Below are 27,090 nucleotides of genomic sequence, written 5' to 3'. Positions count from 1 at the left end.
TCTCTGGTACTGATTCTACAAATTTTGATGTATATGCACAGGCAGTGATAATTATGCCAGGACTGCCACCTGGCTGGGACAGTGGTTATAAGATGCATCATAATTCTAGATGCTTTAAAATGTTAAAAAATGAAACAAAGGAGCATGGCTTAGAATCAAAGAAATATGGTGGTAATTATGGAATAGTTTATATTTGACTTACTTCTATTTTCTCACTTCTATCCTAGAGATAAATCCTATAGACTATTCTTTATACAATTGGCCTCATCCATTCTTTTTATGCTAACCTGCCATCCTTAGTTTAGGCCTTGGCTATATTTAGGTTGGCATATCTTTTCCGCCAGAACCTTCTTGTCTTAAAGAATACTTAAAATCACGTTTTTAGTCTCCTGAAATGTAGCTCACACTGTGTGGAATAAGGAATGTATTAGTCAAGGCTCTCTAGAGAAACAGAACCAATAATATATATATGGAGAGAGGAGGAGGGAGAGAGAGAAAATATGGATGAATGAATATGAATGAATTGGTTATGCAGTTGTGGAGGCTGGCAAGTCCAAAATCTGCAGGGTAGGTTGGCAAGCTGGAGACCCAAGAAAGACTTGATGTTGCAGCCAAAGAGTCTGAGGCTGATTTCCCTCTCTTTTGGGGAACCTCATTCTCTTTTCTCTTAAGGACTTCAACTGATTGGATGAGGCCCACCCATGTTTTGAAGATGCTATGTGCTGTGGAGAATGCAGAATATATGTACACTGTATAGAAGCTTATATTCTAGTTGTTTAAAGAAGACATTCAATTGAATATTTCATTAAATCAAATAAGAGCAGAAAACGGTAATGTTAGGTAGGGACTATTTAAAATTGCACACAGTTGCAATTCATCTGTTGTAAGATTCATCTTTTCTATGTTCTTAATGAAAGCAAATCTTTTTCTTTAGTAGGTTGACTGGTAAGATATAAATGACGCTTTTAAAAAATAATCTTTTGGTGTAAGTTCCATCAATGTGACATTATCATCAAAACCAGTTCAGAACAGAAACAGATGACAATTTTGCAGTACATTGATTAAAATTATTCTAAATAATGCAAATGTTTTTCTAGTCAGGCTTGTATATATGGGTAATTTGGAATACTAGGTAAGATTAAAATATAGTAAATCCAATCCCATGAGGCAAAACTGAAAATCACCTTTGATGATTTAGCATAATCCTTAATTTGTAAAACTCAGATGCATGTGGATATATGGTTACATTATCATTATTCTGGATATTTAGGGTCAACTTTCATTCGTGAGTATAATTTGTAGTTGATCCAATTAGTATGTCAATATGTTTTGGATGAACTGCTGTCTTTTAGGTGATTTTGGATCTGCTAAGTCTCTTCTCTGAAATAAAAACGTACATGTTGAAGGCAAGAAACACATATATAATTTTTTCCCAGTGGAGCATTAAAACTTTTTTGTTGTTGCTTTTATTAAAAATGTAATGAAATAGTGAAAGGATTACTAAACTTTTAAACATTGTGATACATTTTTGTAATATTTATTCTGTGTGAGAAGGGAAGCTAGAGGTCAAGAGAAGAGGAACTATTGAAGAAAACCACTTTGTATTACTGTATTTGAGAGTGTACTGTCTGTGGGTATCATATTACTGTGTACTTGTTAACTTCAGGCACTGACTCTGTCCTACATTCCATTAGTATTCGTCAGAAGTAAAGACAAAAATAGTTCTTTTCTTCTGTATTGCTATAAATGGACTGGTTTCACTGCAAAGATTGTGGTGCCAGGTAGATACAGTGTTTTTAAAGGTGTGGAATGACTTTTGGGGGAAGATTCTTATTTTAAAATGAGTTAAACTTGTTAAAATATAGTTAAGTTAAATTAGTGGTTTTTAATAGTGGGCCTGTTAGATAAAGGCTATTAGTATTTTATTTTTTCCTCAAAAGTTGACCTTGTAAATTCACTTTGCACCTAGTTTAATGATTTAGAAACAAAATAGCCTTATGATTTTTCCCCCCCTCTTGAAGATCTTAGGGCCATACACTCAGCTTAGCTTAGCTGAGGGAGGCATGCGAGCATGATGCAGACCAGACCTCTACATTTTCCTATTTCCACATGGACTTTCTAATCTTGGCATGAATCTCAGACTGTGGCTTAATTTTACTGCAATTTAATTTAATTGGGAAGAATTAGAAAACTGTGACAAATTTACCTGGTTCTAGAAATTAATACAATGGAAAATTTCTTATGTCAAGTTCAAAAACCTCCTGAAGAATGTAACCCTCTGATATGGTAGCTCAGAAGTTTAGCTCCTGTATTCCAGGCTCGGTATTTGGGATTGAAGAATATGTAAATTAAAAGACTTTTTAAAGCGGCTGCCTTGGAGCCAATTGCCTCAAGAAGGAAATGCAGAAGGAAATCTCCTTACTTCACTTGACTTGTGGCATTTTAGGCAAATACATTTTTTTTTTTTTAAGTATATCTTTATTGATTTCAGAGAGGAGGGAGAGAGAGAGAGAGAAACATCAGTGATGAGAGTCATTGATCGGCTCCCTCCTGCACGCCCCCGACTGGGGATCGAGCCCTCAACCCTGACCAGGAATCGAACCACGATCTCCTGGATCCTAGGTGGATGCTCAGATGCTCAACCGCTGAGCCACACCTGGACGGGCTAAGCAAAGACATTTTGAAGTAATTTTCCTTACTTAAAAACAAAATTAAAAATGGGACCCGAGTTCATTTTTATTTGTATTGGTTAGGACCTTGGTTTAGGCAAAACCAAACCAAACCAAACCAAACCAAACCAAACCAAACCAAACCAAACCAAACCAAACCAAACCAAACCAACAATAATCTCCCCCCAAAAAACACCCCCCAATTATTTGGTTAATGTTATTGAGAAGTTAAGGAACCTGTTATCTCTCTATCTTTCTGCCTTTCGTGTTGACTTCTCCCTCAGGTACAGTGTAGAAGCAAGATGAGCAGTGCAGGTATGTATCCTCAAACTCAGCTCCAAAGATAACCTACTTTTTTTTTTTTTAAATATATCTTTATTGATTTCAAAGAGACGGACAGACAGAAACATCAATGATGAGAGAGTCATTGGGGCTCGAGCCCACACCTGGGCATGTGCCCTGACCAGGAATCGAACCCTGATCGCCTGGATCCTAGGTCAACCCTCAACCGCTGAGCCACGCCCGGCTGGGCACCTACTTTTTTAAAGAGTCTGAATAGAGTTCTGGGCTTGACTCTCGCTGGTCTCAGTTGGATCCTGTCTTCATCTCTGAACCAATTCCATGGCCAAGGGGGTGGGATTCTACAGTCATTTGAGATGGAAGTTACTTGCGTGGCCTCGGGACTGGGATCAGCATCAACCCCCTCCGAAGCGCATGGAGTGGGGGCGGGGCGCAGTGCTTCTCCAGCTGTGGCAAAAACGATAAATGTCAGAAGTCACTGTGCCAGTGAGTTTAAGCTGGTATACCTTTTTCAGAAACTAAAACAGTAACTTCTATTGAGGAGCATGTCCATTTGAAGGCACGTTTAGCTGATGGTAACAGAGACTTCAAATAACAGTGGCTTAACAATACGGAGGCTTATTTTCTCTGGAGGTTGGCAGTCCGAGACTGATGCAGCATTGCCAGGGCAAAACCAATGTCACTTTGGATTGCTGCGGCTCCTGCAATCACCTTTGCACTGTCCACTAATTGTCTACCTCACTTTTAAGGTGTTTTACTAGGGAGTTCTGCTCAACAACTTTCACTTACACACCATTGACCATAACTTGGTAACATGTATACCTGTAAGGAAGTCTGGGAAAGGTAGTTATTAGATAGGCATAATGCTACCCCTAATAATGACCCGAAGGGTGTTTTACTAGTGAGGAAGAGCCAATGAATGGCTATTAGGTAGGTAGCTAGTAGTCTTTCAGCATGTGTTAACTTATTGAGTGATCTGAATAACATAAGAGGGTTATTTAACAACCCAGTGAATTTTATACATTTAAGATCTAACACTCATTTTAGAAGTGGATGGTCATGTAAATAAATAGAACTAATATATATTCTAAAATTGGTAACAGTGTGTGCATTGGATGAATATCATACCAGATTGTGAAAGGAAGAGTTAGAGGTGAATCTGGTTTATCTGTCTCTTGGAGATTTGGTTAAGTAGTGATGCCCTTTACCAAGGTAAGGAACTTAGAGGAGTGCCAGACGTTCAGCAGAAGTCAAAGAGTTAAGTTTTAGACATTTAAAACTAGAAATGCTGCATCAGATGACACTCGGGTGATGTCATTTGTCCACCAGCTGCACATTTTGATATCTATTGTGCATTTTCTGGCAGAGAACAAAGAACTGGATATTTTAGAGATTCTCTGCCCTCTTCAGTTTCTTTCACCTGTGATCTAGGTTACTAGAAGCTATGGAGAGTTGGATCCAAAGGACCTTAAATTCCAACTTTATACCTCAGAACAAGAGAAGTCTTTGTGTAGCCACACATAGATCGGGTGTTTTGAGGATGTGAGATTCAACTGTCTTAGATTGGGCACAGTTCTTTGCAGGGTGGAGGAATGAGAGGAGGCACATGGGCTTACCAAAGTAGTGATATATACCAAAGTTGATTGATAATATGATATGTTATTCACAGGGAGCAAGAGACTTCTTTAGGCTACTGGAGAATTATATAAAACTGCAATACTATATTCTAGGAGAAATTTACTCAAAGGGGCTTTTGACTATACTTAATTAAGCATTTAGTGGCTACACTGAACTCACTTGTCTTCTGCCACATTAATAGCTGTTACTTGCTTTGAACTTTACTTGCTTTGAACATTATTGAATGAGCTTTTTGCCTTTTTTATTATTCTAAATATTGAAAATACAGTTATTAACAAGGGAAAATGCCTTCAAGGTATGCTATGTTATCATTACCTATTTATCAAATCTCTACTTTTTCATGTCATATTAGGCCAAATTCCAAAGACAAGACGTTCTACAGAGCTTAGTGGACATTTTGTAAAGATGCTATAATTTAACCATAATCATTGAACAAATACTAATCAGACTAAGACAACTTGAAAATAAATAAGCACGTCTGGCTGGTGTTGTTCAGTGGTTGAGCATGGAGCTATGATGCAGGGATCACGGTTCAGTTCCCAGTCAGGGCACATGCCCTTGGCTGAGGGTTCGATCCCCAGTGCGGGGCGTGCAGGAGGCAGCCGATCAGTGACTCATCACTGATGTTTCTCTCTCTCTCTTTCCCTTTCTCTCTCTAAAATCAATAAAGATATATTTAAAAAAATAAATAAGCAGTACATTAGTGGGAGCTACTGCTGTTTAAGGTCAATATTAATTGTTAGTGGAATTAATAAAGGGTTCTGTTTATTACATAATGTCACACTTGACTCCCTGTCAGGTTTTTAGAAGTGGTTGATCAGATGTTTTGTTTTTTTTTTTTTTTTTAGGTCTAGAACATACTACAGATCTAGCTTTTGAGAATATACCCAGTCTGAGAAAGGGAGACAAAAGTCTCTATGTTCAGGGAGTAAGTAGCTTCTCTAAAAACCCTTTTAGTTTGTACACACAATGAGTGGTGCTGCTCTTTCCTTGTTACGACAATTGTTTGGATGATGCCATTTGTTCGCCAGTCAGGCAGCTGGGCATTTTGAAACTCTATTGTCATTTCTTGGCAGAGAGCATAGAAACAGGAGCAGTTATGCTTTCTAAAGGAACTTTCTATATTTAAAAGCATTTTATTTATGAAAGTAGAGGTTTTCTTTCTTTTCAGTCAATCACTAATTCTATTGTCTTACTTTCTGGGTCTTTTTTTTTTTTTTTTTAATATCCTTTTCTGCAAATATAAAACTCAAATCATCTTACCCTCAAAGTAGCTCTTCTTTCTGCAAGCCTTCTCTTGATGAATGGTGCCACCTCCTACCCAGTTCTGAGCTGGAAATCTGCAAGCCATCTGAGATTACTTCTTCTTTCTTGACTGACAGGTCTGGCGCTGTCTGTAGTAGCAATATTCTTTCTCCCTGCACTTGCTCCTTCTACCCATGATCAAGCTCTTACTATCGCTCCTGGACTCTTGCCAACACCCTCCTAGACTCCCTGTCTCCACTCCCGACCTTCTCCCATACAGCCCCAGCAATAACTGCTGGTATAATCTACCAAAAAGAAATTTGGTTTCTGTGACTGTCCTTTAAGTCCTCCAGTGACCTCACATTGCCTGTTGGATTGTACCTAAGTTTCCAACAGTGTGACTTAGAACCCGATACTTCCAGGGAGACATACAATGGTTCAAACAGAAGTATTTTAGTGATTTCATTTCTACCTGTTAAAGGTATATTCATACTTTATATTTAGAATTCTGTCTTCAGCATGCGCAGGACACATGTGGCTACTCGCTCTGGAACAGGACTGGCTATTGCATCTTCCCCCTTTCTCTCAAGAGGTGTTGGGCTTGGTGTTTACCATTTCCATGTATGTAGTTCTTCAGATGTCATTTGCATATGCATTAATTCCTGAGATCTAATCTTCATCAATGTATATCATAAATTTTACATTACTTAAAATTTTATGCAAACGCTATACTATTGTATGTATTCCTCAGTACATCTTGATCTGCATTGTTTGTAAGATTTATCATATAGTTCCAGCTCATTTATTTTCGCCACTGTGTGAAGGCACCGTAATGTATTCACCCTTCTATTGACGTTTATTTGCATCCCCTCTCCCCCCTTTTTCAGCCGTCCACAATCATTTCAGATTAAGCTCCCATGCTCTTGCCCAGTACTTGGGAGTGGAGGGTACATTATTCTTTGAGGTTGCTATTAATCCTTGTATGTTTGATGATTTTTGGCAGATTTCTTGTCTTTAAAATGAATATCCTGGTTGCTCACCATTGGTAGCCGGTTTGGGCTCAAGCAAGGAGTATAACTGCCTTTCTAGATTAGCAAAACCTCACCTCACTTAGCAGGGCTATCTGCAGTAGCAAATGAGATCCTTTGCAGTGAATTTCTTCCTTCTCAGCTGCTCAGAGTCCTCCCTGGTAAATGCTTTCTTCTCCACTTGTTGCCTGACAAGATGATTTCTGTCATCTACGTGGTTATGCTTCATTTGGTCAATGAGGAGGGGATGGCCCCCAGGAGCAGTGTCCCCTTTGGCCCTCCAGTCCAATGGTTCTCAAACTTCAGCCTCCTTCAGAATCACCAAAAGGGCTTGTCAGTCGTGGGCCTCACCCCCAGGTTTCTCATTCAGAAAATCTGAGATTGGACTTGAGAATACTCATTTCTAATAAGTTTGTAGGTGATGCTGATGTTCTTGGGACCATACTTGGAGCATCACTCCTTTAGGCCAACATCTCCCAACTTACTTTATTTTATTTACTCATGGACCCCTTTAATATTAAGATATAATTTTACATCACATGAATTTTAAAATTGTTTTATAATTTTTTAATTTTTACATGTTATAAAGAAGGGCTTTAATTTAAAAATTTGTATCAGCATAATATTAAACATTGTGGTTGTCTGGAACCCCATTGCCCAAAGTGTGATCAGAATACCTGGGAACTTGTTAGACATGCAGACTCTCAGGCCGCACCCCGGACCTAAAGAATCAGAATCTGAAGTTTAATAATATTCCCAGGTGATTAGTATGTGTATTAAAGTTTAAGAAGCTGTTGGTCTGGGGCTCACATTAAATCCAATCCTAATAATATTCAAAACAAGAAACATTTCAAATTTTAATGTTTAAAAAGTGGCACGTTTCATTCACTTTTTTTTTTTACTTGTAAGAAAAAGCATCATTTCTTTGAAAATAAAAGCATATATCAAATTTGGTTTGGGGACCAAGTACTGAAATTTAATGATGCATTATAGCACAAAAATGGGCAAAGTCATGTTCATGTTTGGAACTATGACTTACTGCAAGTAAAGTATCAACTGACTTATTTTAATAATTTTCTGAAGTAATAGATTCCTGACTGCTACTTGCAATAACCTCTCTGCAAATAACACATTTATGTGTAAAGAGAGTGGTTTCCCCCTAAAATAAAAGCTTAATGGGATATAATTTTTGCTATATTTATTATTATTTTTTTGTTTTTTGGGAAGTAGTAGTAGGAACATTTTTCAACTGATGATTTCAACTGATAATTACAGTTTAGGAATCCGGAGAGGCTTGTCTTGAGGCAAATTTACAGAATTCTTATCAGTTACAAATAGTCTTGTAACTTGTATTTTAATATCATTGTTCACTATTTAACCTTTTTTCTTTAAATAACTGTCAATGGGGATAATAAGAACACAATCTTTTAGGGTTGTGAAGATCCGAGTTATATGTCGAAGCCTGGCACGTAGTATGCCTTCATAAGTGACAGCATCAACCCCCCCCCCCCCCGTGTCTTCCTCCCCTCCTCACATCCTTCACTACACAGCAGCTCAGGACAGAGCAGTTTAATTGTCCACGGGGGAAGGCCAAGGGGTAGACTGGATGCAGTACAAAGTCTCAGCTATTTTTTTTCAGATAGCGGAGAATACTTTATTGGAGAGCTAGAAAATATTGTCTAGGGGTGGATAGCTAGGTTCAAATAGGGAGTAACCAAGGTTGGAGTATGTGGTGGTCGTTAGTGTTACTGGCTTTTTAAGATATGATTGATTGGTCCTTTGATAGGATTGCAGTTCCTAACTCTTGTTGGCTGGCGTCATGTGACTGCTTCAGGCCATTGAATTATGAGCAGAAATTTTGTGTCTCATGAGTTGCCTGAGTGTGTTCCTCCTAAACTTTCTTTCCCTCCGGCACAGTGATCGGTAAGTTTTAGGATGACGACTGCTCTGACAGCTTGGGCTCCTGTGTGACTCTAATAGGCAGAGTATCCCCTGCCAGTAGGTATATAACATGATCAAGAAATAGACCTTAGTTGTTTTAAGCTCCTGAGATTTGAAGGTTGTTTATTATTGCAACCATATGTGGTCTGTTTGGACTAATACAGATTTTTAATATGGGTTTTGAGAACTAAAAAGTTATGCAATAAGATAGCAAGTGTGGACGTGGGTGAGGGTGAGCTAGATGCCCCAAACTGCAGTACTAGGAGCTTACCAAGGAGAGTCATCAGGAGTGTGTGCAAAGCTAATGTGTCCTGGGACTCAAGGTGGAGAGCGGGGTTGAGATTTTCCTGCCTCCTCTCCTCCATTCAGAAAACTAAAACACTATCACAGGTATATACATACAATATGAAACATGTTTTTTCTACCCTTGTCAGTATGAAAACAGTAATTTAAAAATCAGTGTAGAGCCTGGCTGGTGTTGCGCAGTGGTTGAGTGCCAACTTATGAGCCAAGAGGTCACAGTTTGATTCCCGGTCAGGGCACATGGGCAGGTTGTGGGCTCGATCCCCAGCTGGGGGCCTGAAGGAGGCAGCCAGTCAATAACTCTCTCTCATCATTGATGTTTCTATCTCTCTCTCCCTCTCCCTTCCTCTCTCTGAAATCAATAAAAACATGTTTTAAAAAAATCAATGTTGAAAATGAACACAGTGTATAGAAAACTAGGATTTAGGGAAAAAGAACTATGTTGGAGGGTTTAAAGGTTTTTTCAGTACCTTAGAAAGTATGTTTTCCCATTCCCTCCCATCATACATGTTTGCATTCACACATTCTTACATGCCCATGTGTACATATATGCATAATGTTTTAGCCAACCCTACTTGTGATAACAGGCCATTACTTTCCTTGAGATGTCACCTTCTGGATTAGACCTATCTGTATACAATATTTAAAATTGCAACCCTTCTTCCTTTCCCCCCACACTCTTGATCTAAACAGCTCTGTTTTTTGCCCCCACAGTACTTAGCATTTTCTTTAATTTACTTATTTAAATATGTTTACTGTTATTATTTGCCTCTATCCTCACCAGAATGCAAATGCTACAAAGAAAGGACATGTTATCCATTTTGTTCACTGATAACAGAGCCTAGTACATAATAGTGTCAGTTGACTCGCATGCAGAACCTTCCTGAAGGAGAAACAGGACAAGCCTGGATACGGGTAGCTGCCCAGGTGTTCCAAGAAGAGAGATTCAATCTGATGCAACTTTGTCATCTCGATCACATTTTAAACTGCAGTTTGAGTCTCTTGCTCTCATTCTTTATCTTATAAAATAGCTCCAGTCAAGCTGCTAAACTTCATGTTTAAAGACTGAATTTTGAAGGTAGCACAAAGAGTGGGAAGGAACACGGGATTAAGAGACAAACCACTTCACTGTTACCTATGAGGTGTGACTTTGGGCGAGTTACTTCACTAGGAAGTCTTAATTTTCCTGTCTGTAAAATTGGAATAAAATGTACTGGGACACTTACGGGGTGGACTAAATATTCAAAGTCATTTCAAAATGCTTAGCACATGGTAGGTACTGGTTTATATTGATTCTCTTTTCCTTCTTCTCACCATAAACAGCTTTCATTAACTTTTTATTTAATATTATTTTACATATTTTCAATTTAGCCCTAATCCTGGTTCTCACTGACTTTTTGTTAGATTACTTTAGTAACCTATATACACAGAATTCCACAAATATTTACAAAGAGCCCATATATATCATTCACTGGGCATGGATTTTGGAGGATTGTTGGGGAAGGTCTGTTTCCCTCATGTGATTTGCACAGACGATGCTTTGTCTTTTACATGTTGTCATAAAAAATATCAACAGTGCTGTCTTCATGGTTTAGCATCATAGACTTCAGGGCTGGAAAGAATCAGTTTTTTCCTTTTGAATATTAAGAAATTAAATTATCTAGATGGTAAGGGGCAGAGTAAGGGATACTAATTTGAAATGACTTCTTGTTCAGTGTTCTTTCTACCATGTTATACATTCATCTAATGAAATACAAAATTTGATGGTTTTTTTGTTATCAACAAGATAATATTGACAAGTCTTTTATCACATACATTTAACTTTTTGAATTTGGTTCCACCATGCACAGAGTACTAAATCTAAGTCTTCCTTAGCGCTGGAGTATTCTTCCCAGCCACACAGGCCACCACTACTCTGTGCATATATCCCATATATTCTTCTATCATTTTCCCCAACTGTAAACTTCTATGTACTTTACTTTTTTCACTTAAAAATGTAAAATTAATATATTGTAAATGATATGAATTTGCTTCTCAGAGCTCCATGACCACCTATCCTTACTTTTAGCTGGTTTTAATTAATTAATTGATTTTTAAATTCATGTGTACAAGTGCTTATTGAGCACAGTGTCAGACACTATTCTAGCCTCTGGGTGGAGGAGTGAACATGATAGATGAACACCACTGTCTTCATGAAACTTTCCTTCTTGGTGTTGTTGTTGGTGATGTGATAAGGGGACAAGTAACAGTCTCTGTGATAGACCAGAAGAAGGACATAAGAATGTCTTCAGACATGATCAGAGGAAGTTTTATGGAAAAAGTAGATTATCTGGCTTTTAAGGGATGGATAGAAATTCAAGGGGAAGAGCTGGGAAGAATACTCCAGCACAAATGGATTGGAATGCTTTTATGTGGTGTTTCAGTCTTGTGCATCTACTGGTTTGCGTGGTAACACTTGAAGTTCTACATCCAAGGTTACAGTTTGCCTGAAATTTTGGAAAATTGATTCCTTTTGAAAATGGATTCTTTCTTTGCAAAATAATATTGTTTCTTTGTCTTAGAAATTGATATCTGTTGATCTTCTAATTCTTTTCCCCAATTTGTTTAGTTGAACTAGACATGAGGATTTTTTTCTCTTAAAAATGTAAAAGTAATATAGAAAATATTAATTTTCCATTTTTAAATCAAATAGGTGATTTCAATCTATTTGACCTTTTTATATAGTTACAAGAGTTTTCTTTTCTTACAATTTTATATATGTATATTTTAATTAACTATTACTTGCTTCAGTGCCATTATGTGTTTACAGTGGATGTTGTCACTTTGGCTGCACATTAGAATCTTTGGAGAGTTTTAAAAATAACGATGCCTGGACCCCACCTGCATTTCGGGTGAGGCCTCAGAACCGGATTTTAGAAAGCTCCTCAGGTGATTCAACTCTGCAGCCAAGCTTAAGAAACCATTGGCTTAAAGTATTTTGGAAGTAACTGAAACATGACTTTTGGAAAGTAGGTAACCATGGCTTATCTGAGTGGCGTGATCTATCTGCCATCTCAAATCTCTTACTTAGAATAAAGTGAAATGATTAAAATTGGGATGGTAGAATCGAGTTCTTGACTTTGTTAAAGCACTTGTATTGTTGTACACCAAACCGTAAATGGAATTAAAGCATATAAATGGGTAGAATAGTTTTAAGGCCTTTAACTTCCTGTGTGGATGGGGGAAAGGATAATAGTTCTTGTTTGAGCTGTATGCAAATCAAAGACCTTTGCTTCATTATTTGTCAGAAATTAACAAATCTGCCTTTAGAGCTTATTACAAATGCTAATTTATTGTTAGTATAGTTAGGCAAACATTGTTCTTAAACTTCTGTTGACTTTGTCACCTACTTTCAATGTAATAAGTACTCTGTTACCATAAGAGGATCTTTGTTTACTCCGGTAACAACATGTTGGACAGGGACTTGTAAACTCAAATAGCTACCTCCCTGGGGTATCAGAGAGCTTCCAGAAATAAATCAATCTGAACTTTAGAGTATTCCTTGCTTTTATTCTGAAAAGTGATCTAGTCTATTTCCAGCTTGGAATTGGGAGCTGAGGTCAGGTTAGGGATACTTACTGTGATTTTACTGTTTGGTTTGAAGTATTGTGAATTCCCAGAATACACCCATATATGTACCCCAGCAGGCTTGCAAACTTCTTTCACATCTATATGACATATTAGTATAGTGTCTGAAAATAGTGGGGCTTAGTGAATAGATGAATAGGATAATCAGAACTGGGTTCAAAGCCTAAGTTTTTCTACTTATAAGCTATTACCTTGATTTATTTAACTTATTTAGCCATTGTTTCCATATCTGGAAAACTGGGGGAAATGATACCTGAGTCTTCAGTTTGTTAATGAGGTAAAATATTTTAGATTCTTGACACAGTACCTGCCCACAGTTGGTCTGTAATAAATAATCTTTCTGTAGTTTTGAGATTGACTTGTTCTAGAAAATTATTCTAGTAAAAATGATATGCATATATGCATAACCCCTGGTCACAGACAATAGTGGTGAAGGCCTGGGAGAGGGGCGGGAGGGGGGGTGTTAATGGGGGGGGGAAAGAGGGACATTTGTAATACTTTCAACAATAAAGGTAAATTTAAAAAAATGATACCTTAAATTAAGCTCTAAATTTTCTTTAACAATGAATCTTATTAATAATGACTATTTGGGGTCTTGTATATGAGTCATATTTTATGTAGCTGAACTTCTGAGTATTTCTGAATTTATAATAAACCTGATAATCTCCTGAAAAAGATGTTGATATCATACCTTTGTTTATCATAATAGGTTTTATACTTTTTTGTTATGTTTAAAGATGTTTTACAAGAACTCATGATTCTTACAATATGAAGGGAGAAATTAGAAAGTTGATAGTATAGACTAGGCAGTATAGTATAGTATAGTGGTGGCATAAATATCTACATGCATATATATGCAATGAAAATATAAGGGAAATGTAATATAGGTTATGTTGAGGTGTAGCCAAATCAAATGAATTCATTCATTACAAAATGGTTATTTCATTCCTTTGTGTGCCCAAATAAGATTATCATAGTAATGACTCCTCCCGTTTTCTCTCTTTCAAAATTGCTCTCATTTTTAAAGGGACAATTCAAATGTTGTCTATTTTATAAAGTCTGCCTGCCCCTCTTCCCCATCACACACACACCATAAAAAGGAATCACTTTTCTCTGCATTCTGTCAGCATGTGGCCTCGACCTGACACTAGTTCATTTTTTATTTTTATTTTAAAAAATATTTTATTTATTGATTTCAGAGAGAGGAAAGATGAGGGAGAGAGAGATAAAAACATCAATGATGAGAGTCATTGATCGGCTGCCTCCTGCAGGCCCGTCAGTGGGGATCGAGCCCAAAACCCGGGCATGTGCCCTGAGCTGGAATTGAACCTCGATCTTCTGGATCATAGGTTGATGCTCAACTGCTGAGCCATGGTGGCCAGGTGATACTGGTTCATTTTAAAAATGGAGCTGTCTTTTGACCCAGTGATTCCACTTCTAGGAATGTATCCCAAGAATCCTGAAACACTAATCAGAAAGAATATATGCACCCATATGTCCATAGCAGCACAATTTACAATAGCTAAGATCTGGAAACAGCCCAAGTTCCCATCAGTAGATGAGTGGATAAAAAAGTTGTGGGACATTTACACCATGGAATACTATGCAGCTATAAAAAAGAAGGATCTCGTACCCTTTGGGACAGTATGGAAGTACCTGGAAAATATGCTAAGTGAAATAAGCCAGGCAGAGAAAGACAAAGATCACATGATCTCACTTATATGTGGAATCTAAAGAACTTAATAAACTGATGAACAGAAATGATTCAGTGTCATAGAAGCATGGATCAGACTGAGGAACCTGAGAGAGATGGAGGAGGGGGGGTAGGTGGACGGGGAGAGAGTAACCAAAGAACTTACATGCATATATGCACAACCCAAGGACACGGACAATCGTGTGGTGAGGGACTGGGGAGCGAAGGAGGGGTGGAATGGGTCAACGGGGAGAAAAAGGGACATCTGTAATATTTTGAACAAAAATAAAAAGATTAAAAAGTAAATAAAATTAAATTAAGTTAAATTAAAGCAGTTAAATTTATGGCATTAGGTTGAAGGTTGTATGGGATCCCACCGGCTTTGACATCAGAGAGATCTTTAATTTGAATCTCCATTTGGTCACTTACTTTCTTTGTAAAGATTTCTCCTTTGTGTGTTCAATTTACTTATCTGTAAGAGGGGATAAAATCTTCTACCTCATAGCTTTGTTGAAGGATTGAGTGGTGTCAGTGGCCCAAGATAGTAAATGTTCAGTAATGATAGTGAATATTTTCATTGTCATTGTTTGTGGATGGCATGTTATTTATTGTATGTAAATATATGTGACTTAAATAAAGCCTCCTCCAAACTGCACTTTTTAGGACAGGGAACCATCACTTGGCATGTTACATAAGGTTTAATAAATTAACAAACATTTGTCGATTGAACACATTAACTTTCATGTTTACTTGACTTTTAAAAGTAGTATTGGCAGATAACACAAAATTTCATAAAAGTTGTCTTCTAAATGGCTTTGTTTTAAAATCCCTGCAGGTATCTTCTAATCCCATAACTTCACTGCCCTGAAATCTGAGTCTTCCACCGAGATAATATGATAGGAACTTTCAGTGGTTTGGAGCCGTTTCCTACTTAGACTCATGCGCGCGCGCCCTCCAGATCTCCTGAGAGCTTGGTGCAGAGCACACGCTGCTTGCTGATCGCTCGGGCAACAATGCCATCTCTGCCTCAAGAAAGAGGTAAGCAGAGTGACTTAATCACATGACAAATATAGACAGTTACAGATCCTCACTGCTAATTATTTTTAAGAATTAAAATTTATTAGAGACTCTTAAAGAACCAGAACTTCAAACTTTACATTTTTAGGGGGAGGGCATTTGTGTTCTCTGGTATGGAATTTTTGTCATGTCAGTGATTGGTTGGTTTACTTTTTTTTTAAAGTTATTCAGGGACCCTCTCCCTTGGATCTGAATACAGAATTGCCCTATGAAAGCACAATGAAAAGGAAAGTCAGAAAGAAGAAAAAGAAAGAAACAATTACAGCAAATGTTGCTGGGACAAAGTTTGAAATTGGTAGGTCTTCTCAAATCATGAGATTTTTCATACTTGCTGGAAAAACTAGTTTGATGTTGAAAAAAAAAAGTAAAAATTCAGAGAGATGCTATCTTTTATGTAATGGATTTTTAAATGCTTTTAAAATTTTTCATTTTTTACGAGCTATTTAACATGCCAATAATCAAACAGAACATCAGTGTAAACTAAAAACTTTAGTTATTAATGGAATGATTTTGATTAAACTTAATGTTAAAATTAAGTATAAAATAATATGAACATTAAACATATTAAAATGTTGAATATAACATGAACAGTGTAAAATTTGAGATTTTTATTAAACAATGAGACCCTGACTTTAAGAATAGAGCAAAAACCTATTTCTCTCTTTTTAAATAACTTTTTTGAAGATGCTGTTGCTTTTTATTAATGAAATTCTAGTTTTTATGTGTAAATAGTATCTATAGTGTAGAGAACAGATAAAAAGAATTAATTGCTTGAAATCAAGATACTTTTGCCCAGCATTGCAAAACTCATTATAAATACCAAGCACTCAAATAATATTCCTCTTTTCTTAATTATTTTGCATTAAAAGAGTGGAAGAAAATCATATGAACCTCAAGAATGGTAATTTTTCTTACCCTTATTAATCTTCGAGAATCTCATTTTCAGTTACAATAATTCACCAAAGCTCATCAACAATTAGTGGAATATTTCAGTGGAATTGTGGTCCCTTAATACTCTGTTCCAACAGGGTTCCTCAGAGGAAGTGACAGTTGAGCATGTTGGTAGTTGGTGTGAGGGGGTGAGATGTGAAAGGCTCAGGGTTTATTTGCATATATTTTCCAGAGTGAGAAAACACGAGCAAGATGACCTTTGTGAAAATGACTGATGGGTGGTACAGATAGGAGGGTGGTGTTAGCTCATCCTCTCACAATCTTCGGGCCCTGCGGGGTTCATAAGGAACCTTGGTTTAAAGGAGAGCGTTTAAGTGCAGCTCCCTCTCACTTTCTTGGGAAGTGTTCAGAGGGCCCAAGTTGCATGCGCGTTCTTCACTCTGCTTCTGGCTCCACTTCCCTCCAGAAGGTCTTTCCAGGTATTTTTCAGAGGCCCAGACAGTGTGTCTCCTGTACTCAGAAACAGCTCTGCTCCTGGGCTGCTCTTCTGGCCTCATCCTTGTCTGTCGCCTGTGAGCCAGTTAAAGGAGTTTGCCAGACTCTGTTGCTATTGCCCTGGCCCTCCCTACGACCTCCAGCTGGCACAGCAGCTCCTGAGCCCTCAGGACACCAGAGAGAGGAACAGCGCTTTGCCCAACTCTTGTACATTGTCACCTGGGCCTTCAGAACAACCCCAAGTTTTCTCGAGCCTCTCATGGAAAACTGCAACTTCAGCTCTGCAGTCCCCTCCACAGACTCAGCCACCTCCAGTCACTGTCGTCTTTTATGCCCTTGTTCTAGGCCCTGTTGCATAAAAAGTTCTTTTTCCCTCAGCCAAGAAACAAACAACGGTCTGCAGGACTTGAGACCAACAGATGCTTGCTCATCAATTTCATACTTGAGCCAAATAAATTCAGACAGTTGATCGCTTATTTAGCATTTCTCCTCATATACTGGATACCAGTAAAAGTAAAACATTTAAAAATAAAACACGGTGGCACTGCTCTATAGTTACACCGTTCTCTTAGGCCTTAAATTCTGTTGGAACCCAAAATGTATCCTAAGTATTTTGCTTACCTTTATTGTAGATAAAAAGGAACTTGAAATTTATTGGGAGAAAAATGTCAATATGTTAATTATAATATCTAAATCGGAGAAGAATCCATAAATAGTTTGTACTAAAAAACAAGCTTTCCTCTTAACATAATTTTTTCCCCCCAGTAAGATTGGAGGGCTTGGTACAGATAGGAGCGCCAGTTTCCGAATCTGTGCAGTGAATTCTGCTTTTTTATTTTGTATCCTGAGTCAACATGCTGACTTGGTTTTAACTGCTAAAAATAATTGGAACTAGGAAGGTGGAAAGGATAGCTTAGGTCTAATGATCTAATGATCAGGGGCTATTTTTACCTTTTCCCTTTTGTACCTAGCCCAAGGTCATGAAAAAGCAGGAAAGTACGTTTTCCTGATAGAGGTGTTTGTTGTCTCAGCTGTGCATGTGTTTTCCTTGTGCCATAAATCATCAACGAGCTCTTTAACAGTGCTGTGTACCTGCTAAATCTCAGAGGCCTGACACTGAGGATCTGGGGTGCAACCTAAAAACAGTTCTCAGTTACTGTGGAGTATAAATTGGCTCTCAATAAATTATTGTAACTCAAAATTAGGTCATGGTCTCACTAATGGATATTTTGCCAATGAAACACTTTGAGCTAAAATTTAAATGTATCAAAAAATGTCTCCCCATTGAATATATTTCAGAAGTATTTTAATTTTGGTTTAACTTCACCGTTTACTTGCAGTTCGTTTAGTAATAGATGAAATGGGATTTATGAAGGCTCCAGATGAAGATGAAACGAGTAACCTTATATGGTGTGACTCTGCAGTTCAGCAGGAGAAGATCGCAGAGCTCCAAAACTACCAGGTGGGGGGTGAATCATGACCAGCCATTGGCTCTTAGGAAAGTTATATGCATTCCCTTACACCGTTCTTTAGATAGGGTTCTTACTATGTTGACATGCTAAATTTCAGTCCTAACTTACCGGAATAGCCTGTTCTGTTACTGTCTAGTACTGACTGTGCATGAAGCCTGCATCCTTTCAGATGTGACTTTTAACCTCTTTGCATCTTTATGAAATGATAGAAGAAAACTTTTCCCAGTCTGGTGCTTTGCATTGTGTTTAAAGATGAGTGACGTGGAATAGGTTGCATAGAGAGATCATGATGTGGAAATACCACGTCAGTCATATATCTGGCTTCATTCTTTTATAGAAACTTAATATTTAAAATAATCAAATGCACGGAATTTTAGATAATTGATATTTTGTATAGTTCTTCATCCATTAGTATAGAGGGTTATACAGAATTTATTGTAGGGAAAAAATAAGTCCATTTTCACCAGTTTTTCTACAATGCTTACCTGTATGAATATAGTAAGTCTAGAATGCCAAAAATAATTTCAACAATGAATTTCCGTTTATTCAACACAGAAAATTATAACTTTAATGTCTATATAGACACTCCTCTGATTTCTTTAAAATTGTGCTATTTTATTCTCTGATTACTATAGATTCTTTAATTCATTAAAATTTAGGTAATTTTATTTAAATATTTTAATTTAATAATTGTTAGTTTATTAAAACATGAAAACTTCAAGGATGGTGGTAACTGTATGATAGTATAAGTGAATGTATTCATTAAGTCAATGAGAATATTAATGTTTACTTTTTTTATTTTCCAGAGGATCAACCATTTTCCAGGAATGGGGGAGATCTGTAGGAAGGATTTCTTAGCAAGAAATATGACTAAGTAATCTTCATTTTCTTATAATAGAATAGACCTGTTAGAAGTTTACATTTTGAATATTACAGTGCTGTCTTTCACAGAGTTACAGAGATTTGAAATGATATTTTGATGGAAGAAAATTTTAGAGCTAGGAGAGTCTTAAAAGTTCTCTGGTTCTATTCTTGCACTTTGCAGAGGAGGTAACTGAGGGTCAGAGAAATACCTTGCACAAAGTCAGACAGATAGTTAATAGCAGAGCTTGGTTTCCAGAATCTCAGAGTTTTTACTTTTATTCATTTTGTACTTATTTGTTTTCAGTTATACCTTGCAGGAACTAATCTGTCTCATTGTTGCCATGTGTGCATCTGTGCATTCATATAGTGGTTATTGAGCATCTAATATGTGCCAGGCACTGTAGTAGGTACATGTGTACACGCACATGCAAGTAGAGCACAAAAATAGGTTTACAGTTGTGAGTATTTGAAATGCAGCTTATTCTTCCACTATTATTTATTAATTATTGTATTATTTTTCCATATGAGCAATTGTAAACCTACTTTTGCCCCACCTTGTATATGCCCACCCAGGGATATACATGCACATATATTTATTTCTGAGACCACTATTTAAAGTAACAATCTGCTTTCATGAGGAAAACTGTTCACAGGTATACTCAAGTACCAAATGAACTGTAGAATTTTTATACAGTTTATATTTCTGTTGATTAGATATTTTTATTTTAAGGAAGTGAAAAATTGAGAAAAAATTTTAAAAAGAGATCTCTTTCACAGAGAAAGGTTAGTAAAATTGTGTCTGCAATTAAAGAAACATTTGGATGTATCCATGTGAAAGTTTATACTTCCATTCACTCAACAAACACTTTTGAATGTCTTTCCCTTAGAGACTGCTAACTTTGAGGTAAACACAATAAATAAGGCCTAGTAAGAGAGGAAGACTGACATACAGTACAGTTTGATGGTGCCACATTAGAGGTAGAGTCAACATGTGGTGGCTACAAAGATAGTGGGAGAGATTATTTTTGTGAGAGCAGGGAAGGCTTTCTGGAGAAATTAAATATGAGATGGATATTGAAAGGTGTACAGGATTTCACCCTTTGAAAAGAAGGCAAGGGGAATGTAGGCAAAGATAACAATGGGAGGAAATATATGTAGACTTTAAGCAACATGATATGTTTAGGGAACTTTAAGCAGTTTATATGGTTATAGAGAATGTTGGGAGGCTCAACCTGAGATGGTGCTGGGTGCTTGGGGGCAATCTAGATCACGGATTCGGTGAAGGTAGAACTAGAGGGAGAAAGCCCTGGAGACGATAACGTCTCGGTGAGAAATGATGAGCAGCTAATAAGCCAAAAGAGATAGAGTGGGAATGGGGAAATAAATCTGGAAAATATGAAGGCTATAGAAGTGATAGGACCTGAAACCTGCTATGATGTGAGAGTGAAAGGGGAGGAAAGAAGTTCCCAAGGTGACTCCTCGGTTAGAGAGACTGTGTAGGTGTTGTGGTTGGTACATAGGGGTTACAGGAAGAATGGATTTCAGAGGAAAGGGAATTACCTCTGTAAAGTTTTGAACATGTGTTTTATTTAAGACATTTATTTTCACTTAACGCATGTTTATTAAATCCGTACTATATGCCAGACACTGTGCTGGGCTCTGTGTACACTAGGGGATCAAAAACAGACTTATGACTTTTACGACTTTGGATTGCAACTGTTTGACAAGCGTTACAAAGCAGAGGCACATAGTTCCAAATGAGTGCATAGTGAGGGACTTCCAGCTTAGGGAGGCCCTGGAGAGTTTTTCTGAGGAAGTGATGTGGAAGCTGAAGTATAAATGACAAATAGGAGTTCACTGGCAATGGTGGCAGGTGACAGCCTGCATGTGGCAGGAGAAAGCATGAAGAGTCAAGACACTGAAGTAAGGCCAAGTGTAGCTGGAGCACAGAAACGCTGATGGGGAATGGGGGAGAGATTAGCTGAAGGGTGACTTTTAGGATTTTGGTCTTTATTCTAAATGCCATAGGAGAAGAGGGAGTGATGGAGTTAGTAATATGACCAGATTTGCATTTTGAAAATGTCATTCTGGCTGCTTTGTAGAGAACAGAAGACTATGGTTGGAAGAGGCAGGAGGTTTAATGTAGACCCTTACACACATCTGTAGAACCCTTGGAGTTCTCTTTAAGGAAAAAATAATCTTCTAGTGGAAAAAATATTGACCTAGTAATATAGAGTTATATAAGTCACATGTTTAATAGAATTTAGTAAATCCATGACAGAGCAGTGAGCAGAAATGATCTCAGATTCCCAAATTCCTAAGCAAGACTAAATGTCTCTTTTGAAGTTAAGCATTTTCACATCAAATGATTTGTGCTAGATTACTTATATGGAATAAAGTATTTCTCTTGAATATATGCGTTCCCAGGGTTTGATCCCTGGCCTTGGCTGGGGTGCATGCGGGAGGCAACCAATTGATGTGTCTTTCTCACATTAATGTCCCTCTCTCTTCCCTCCCTCCCTTTCTCTTTCTGTCTTTCTCTGTCTCTCTCCTTCCCTCCCGTCCTCTCTAAAAAATCAATGGAAAGAATAACCTTAGGGGAGGATTAACAACAACAACAACAAAAGTAAACATCTTATACTGAGTATTATCTTTAAGTTTTGTATCAAATAGGCAGCCTGATTTGTAGCAAATACAAAAATATTAAGACATACAGTGTAGTCATAAAACCACATGTATAAGCACATATAGTTCATATAAACAAAACATTCACTGACTCAAGGCTTCACATAGTTTACTCAGAAAAAGGAGTTAAACTCCAAAACACACTGGAGTAAAAGGCAATCAAAACTCCCTATGGGTGACCCAAGGGACTTAAAATGATCTTTAAAGAAGCAATATAAGTGGCGCCTGACCATGAGCCATTTCCTACTGCCCATCCGCATTCCTGAGGCATAGTGACTCTTTCCGTGGTATCTTTCCTCATATGCCTTTATTACATCTATCACATTGTATTTAATTAATGCCCTGTATGTAAATTTCTTGGGGAGGAGACCCTATTACCTTTCCTTACTATCCCCAGTGCCTGGCATGTAGTATATACTCAAATATATGTTTCACTTACTAATAAGTAAATTAGTACATAGGACAGAGAACTGTGTCTGTTTGTTTCACTGATGCATCCCCAGTGTCTAGAACAGTGCCTAGCGCATAGTAGATGCTTAATAGACATTTGCTGAATGGATCAATAAATGAATAGAGGTATTTAAATCTTTGTAGTAAATGTCAGGATCACAGAAAGAAAATTTAGAAAAGTTTGAATGGAAATTACTTTTTATATTATCTCTAATTTACAGAATGATCAAGTCCCGGCCTCTGGATTATACCTTTATTCCTCGAACATGGATCTTCCCTGCTGAATATACTCAATTCCAGAACTATATGAAAGAATTGAAGAAAAAAAGGAAGCAGAAAACTTTCATAGTAAAACCAGCTAATGGTGCAATGGGTCATGGGTAGGTATTTTTCACTTGCAATATATATATAACAAATTGGAGGGTGGGGAGAATGAATGTGAGCATTCACTCATGGTTGAGTACTAATATGAAAAATATGATAAAATAGCTTTCTAACTATTGCTTTTATTGGAACTAAATATTTAATGAGTGCTTTTACCCTGTCCCACAGGCTTCAGTAATTCAATTTAAAAATTAAATCAGTAGATTAAAAGATTTTAATAGGAGACAACCAAATAGAAAAAAAAAAGGTATTTTCTATTTTTTTAAACATAAAATTTGCATTTATAATAATTTTAGAGTGAATTGGAGAATAAAATTCAGTGGATACCGCAAAGCTAAATTGACTTGAAAAAAGAAATGGGAAGGGAGTTGCTCTTGCATGTATCTTCCTTGTTTTACAAATAAGTTTTTTTCCTTTTTATTGAATTTGTTGCAGTGACACTGGTTAACATAATTTTACAGGTTTCAGGTACACAATTCAACAGCACACCATCTGTACACTGTATTGTGTGTTCACCACCCCAAGTCAAGTTTCCGTCCGTCACCATTTATCACCCTATGCCCTCCTCCACTCCTCCCACTCTTCTCCCCCCTGCAATCACCATACTCTTGTCCACGTGCATTGAGATTTTTCTTTCTTTTTATTTAGCTCAGTCCCCCCCCCCCCGCCCCAGCTGTCAGCCTGCTCTCTATGAGCCTGTCTCTTTTTCCTTGTTTTTATCTTTATGTAGCCATGGTAATGGGATTGAAAATTAGTAGAATACATTAAGTTAAAATACCAAGAACTAGATATGCTTGCTGAGAATAGATTATACAATTTATATTTCTGTTTCCTTTTGCTTTCTTATATTAGTTTCCTGCAATGTACTTTAAAAAAAAAATAATGACTGAGTCTGCTTTTAATAAAAACTCATGACTCATTTTGTTTTCAATGATGTGGGGGGAAAAAGATATTTGGAAATGTAGCTCCCGGGTAAGTTATCATTCAACAAATTTTCTTTTAACTTTCAATCATAATTTAATCAGACATTGTTTTTAACTGTGGTTTAATAATTTAAAAAAGTAAACATGTAATATTAGTGGGAATTTTATATTAATTGTTTAATGTAAAGTTGGTGCTGTATGTTAGTATCAAAGAAAAAATTTGGGGGGTATAATCGAAGTTCATATTTTTCTTAATTTTAATGTTAAGAAATTAATGTTAAAATTTATATTTTTATATACTTACACTTAATGGTAAAACATTATACTTAAGTATTAATCTGATTTGACAACAGTATAAAAAATAGCTGAAAAAGCATACTGTGCTGCCAGGGTCTATCTCATGTAATGTAGTGAGTAGGTAAAGGATACCTCTGTCATCTGTGGAATATATCCACTTCCGTGCTGATCTTTTGTTTGGTCTTCTCCATTATTGAAAGTGGGATATTGAAGACTCCAACTGTTATTGTTGAACTATCTATATCTCCTTTCAGTTCTATCAGTTTTTGCTTCATATATTTTGGAACTCTGTTTTTAGTGCATATATGTTTATAATTATTATATCTTCTTGTTTCATTGACTTTTAAAAAATCATGATATACTGTTTTTCTTTGTCTTTTGTAATAATTTTTATCTTACAGTCTACTTTGTCTGATACTATTATAGCCACTACAGTTCTCTTTTGGTTACTATTTACGTGAAATATCTTTTCCATTCTTTCACTTTCAACCTGTTTGAGACTTTGAATCTAAAATGAGTTTCTTGTAGACAGCGTATAGTTGGATCTTGTTTTTTTAAATACGTTCTGCCAAGTCTTATTTTTTAACGGGAGAGTTAATCCACTAGAACTTAAGTCATTATTGATGAGGAAAAATTTACTTTGGCCATTTTGCTCTTTTTTTTCTATATGTCTTATATATAGTTTTCATTCCTCAGTTCCTCCATTTCTGCCCTCCTGTGTATTAAATAATTTTCTAGTGTACCAATTTAATTTCCTTGTTATCTTTTACTCTTATTTCATTTAATTTTTAAAAATTTTCCTTCATCAACATTGATTTTGAATATTTTTAGTTTGAGAGGGTATTTAATGATTTTTAAAAATATGTTTATATTGATTTTTAGAGAGTGAGGAAAGAAGAGGGAGAGAGAAAGAGATATATCAATGAGAGAGAAACATTGATTGGCTGCCTCCTGAACTCCCCCTACTAGGGATCATGCTCTGACCAGGAATCAAACCAATGACCTCCTGATGCATGGGTCAGCACTCAATCCATGAGTCACACCAGGCGGGCTATTTTTTATTTTTTTAATGGTTGCCTTGTTATTACAATCAACACCTCAATGTATAGCACTCTTGTTTGGATTAATACCAATTTAGCTTCAATAGTAAAAAACCCAAAACTGTTCCTGTATAGCTCTGCCCCCCTTAATTGTCACAAATTACATCATGTACATTGTGTGCCAGTAACAGATTTATAATTATTGTTTTATGCAGTTGTGTTTTAAATAATGTAGGAAAAATGAGGAGTTACAAACCTAAACTACACTAATAGTGACTTTTATATTTACCATAAATCACCTTTAGGGGTGATCTTTAATCCTTTGTGTAAATTTGAGTTACCGTCTAGTGTCCTTTTGTTTCAGCCTGAAGGATTCAGATATACTAACAAGAAACTCCCTCAGCTTTTGTTTATCTGGAAATATATTAATTTCTCCTTTAATTTTGAATAGTTTTGCCAGCTATAGCATTCTTGGTTAACAGTTCTTTTTTCTTTTACTGTCAGCTCTTGGAATATGTCATTTCACTGTCTTTTGGCTTCCATTGTTTTGGATGAGAAATCAGCTGTCTATATTATTGAGGATTCCTTGGACGTGAGGAGCAGCTTCAATCTTGCTACTTTCAAGAGTCTTTGCCTTGGTTTTTGACAGCTTGATTATGTGTCTCAGTGTGGATCTCTTTGAGTTTATCCTACTTGGAGTTCATTGAGGTTCTTGGAATTGAGAAGTCTTCAGCTATTAATTCTTTAAATATTATTTCTGCCCTTTTCTCCCTCTCCTCTTTTTTTTTGATACTCCCATTATGCATAGGTTAGTATTCTTGATAGAGAACTTTAAGCTCTAATCATTTTTCTTTATTAGTTTTTCTTTCTGTTCCTCAGACTAGTTAATCTTAATTGACCATCTTCAAATTTTTTTTCTGCCTTCTTAAATATTCTGTTTACTCCTCTAATGAATTTTGTTGTTGTTGTTGTTTCATTATTGTACTTTTCAACTTCAGAATTTCTGTGAGAGTTCTCTCCCTTACTTCTATCTCTATTCATATTCTCAATTTGGTGAGATAGAATTTTCATGGTTTCCTTTAGCTCTTTGAACAGATTTAAAATAGTTGATTTAAATAGTTGATTGTCCAGTAAATCTCAATGCCTGGGTTTCCTCAGGAACTGTTTCTATTCATTGATAATATTTCTGTGTATGTGTTATACTTTCTTTTTTCTTTGCATGACTCATAATTTTTTGTTGAAAACTGGACATTTTGAATACTATAATGTAGCAACCCTGGAAATCAGTTTCTCCTCCCTTTGTAGGTTGTTGTTATTGTTCATGCTTGCTGTAGTTGCTGTTTATTTGTCTAGTGGCCTTTCTGAAATACTTTTGTAAAGCCTGTATTTTTGTGTATGGCCACTGAAGTTCCTGTTCTGTTAGGTCAGTGGTCAGCTAGTAATTGGACAGAGATTTTCTTAAATACTTGGACCTATCCCTACCCCCCACCAAAAAAATTTTCCCAGTCCTTGCAGATGGGCTGTGTGTGTGATTGTGTTTAAGCATGCCTTCTGTGCTCAACTAGGCAATTTACAGCTCTGCCTTGGCCTTTACTTTCTACTTGTGTAGGGCCTGATGGTTCGCTAGAAGTAAGAGCTTAGGGCCTTCTCAAGTCTTTCCTGAGCATGCACCTAGCCTTGGGCATGCACATGGCCTTTTGGAGTTCTAGAAATATGTCAGAGCTTTTCAAAACCCTATTCACCCAAAGATTCTCATTCCTCATTCTTTTCCCCTTATCTATTTAGTTGGTCTATTGTTTTCCGCAATAGTTATTTTGTTGCCCTAGGCAGCAAGGACTAATACATTTGTCTTTAAATGTCCTTCATAATTGCCTCCCCAAGTAGCTGCCTCAGACCTGGGAGAGTTCACAGGTACTCAAGACAAAAACAAGTTCTTTGAGGTCCTCCAGGGAGCCACTACACAGGTTAAAAAAAAAAGCAACCATCAGGGTAAGATCTATTCTACTCCCTCTAGAATCAGTACCTGTACTGGAAACATGGGCCACTGCTGAGCTGGTGAGCTGGAGCT

At 36.8% G+C, this 27,090-nt stretch overlaps 1 protein-coding gene across 1 annotated transcript in view; it reads left to right on the top strand.

Moving 5' to 3' along the window:
* Positions 1 to 27,090, top strand: part of TTLL7 (tubulin tyrosine ligase like 7) — a 118,152-nt gene that overhangs the window by 19,648 nt on the left and 71,414 nt on the right. Inside the window, exons 2-6 of the mRNA XM_081145123.1 lie at positions 15,280 to 15,482; positions 15,685 to 15,816; positions 18,248 to 18,369; positions 19,186 to 19,253; positions 22,600 to 22,758. Coding sequence (XP_081001249.1) covers positions 15,458 to 15,482; positions 15,685 to 15,816; positions 18,248 to 18,369; positions 19,186 to 19,253; positions 22,600 to 22,758 — 506 coding nt within the window. The 5' untranslated portion in view covers positions 15,280 to 15,457. The remainder of the gene's footprint in view (positions 1 to 15,279; positions 15,483 to 15,684; positions 15,817 to 18,247; positions 18,370 to 19,185; positions 19,254 to 22,599; positions 22,759 to 27,090) is intronic.

This window comes from Miniopterus schreibersii (assembly GCF_964146895.1).
Source record: "Miniopterus schreibersii genome assembly, chromosome: 8".
In the NCBI taxonomy this organism is placed as follows: Eukaryota; Metazoa; Chordata; class Mammalia; order Chiroptera; family Miniopteridae; genus Miniopterus; species Miniopterus schreibersii.
Note: the sequence above shows the minus strand (reverse complement) of the source record. Positions and strands in the feature narration are given on the sequence as shown.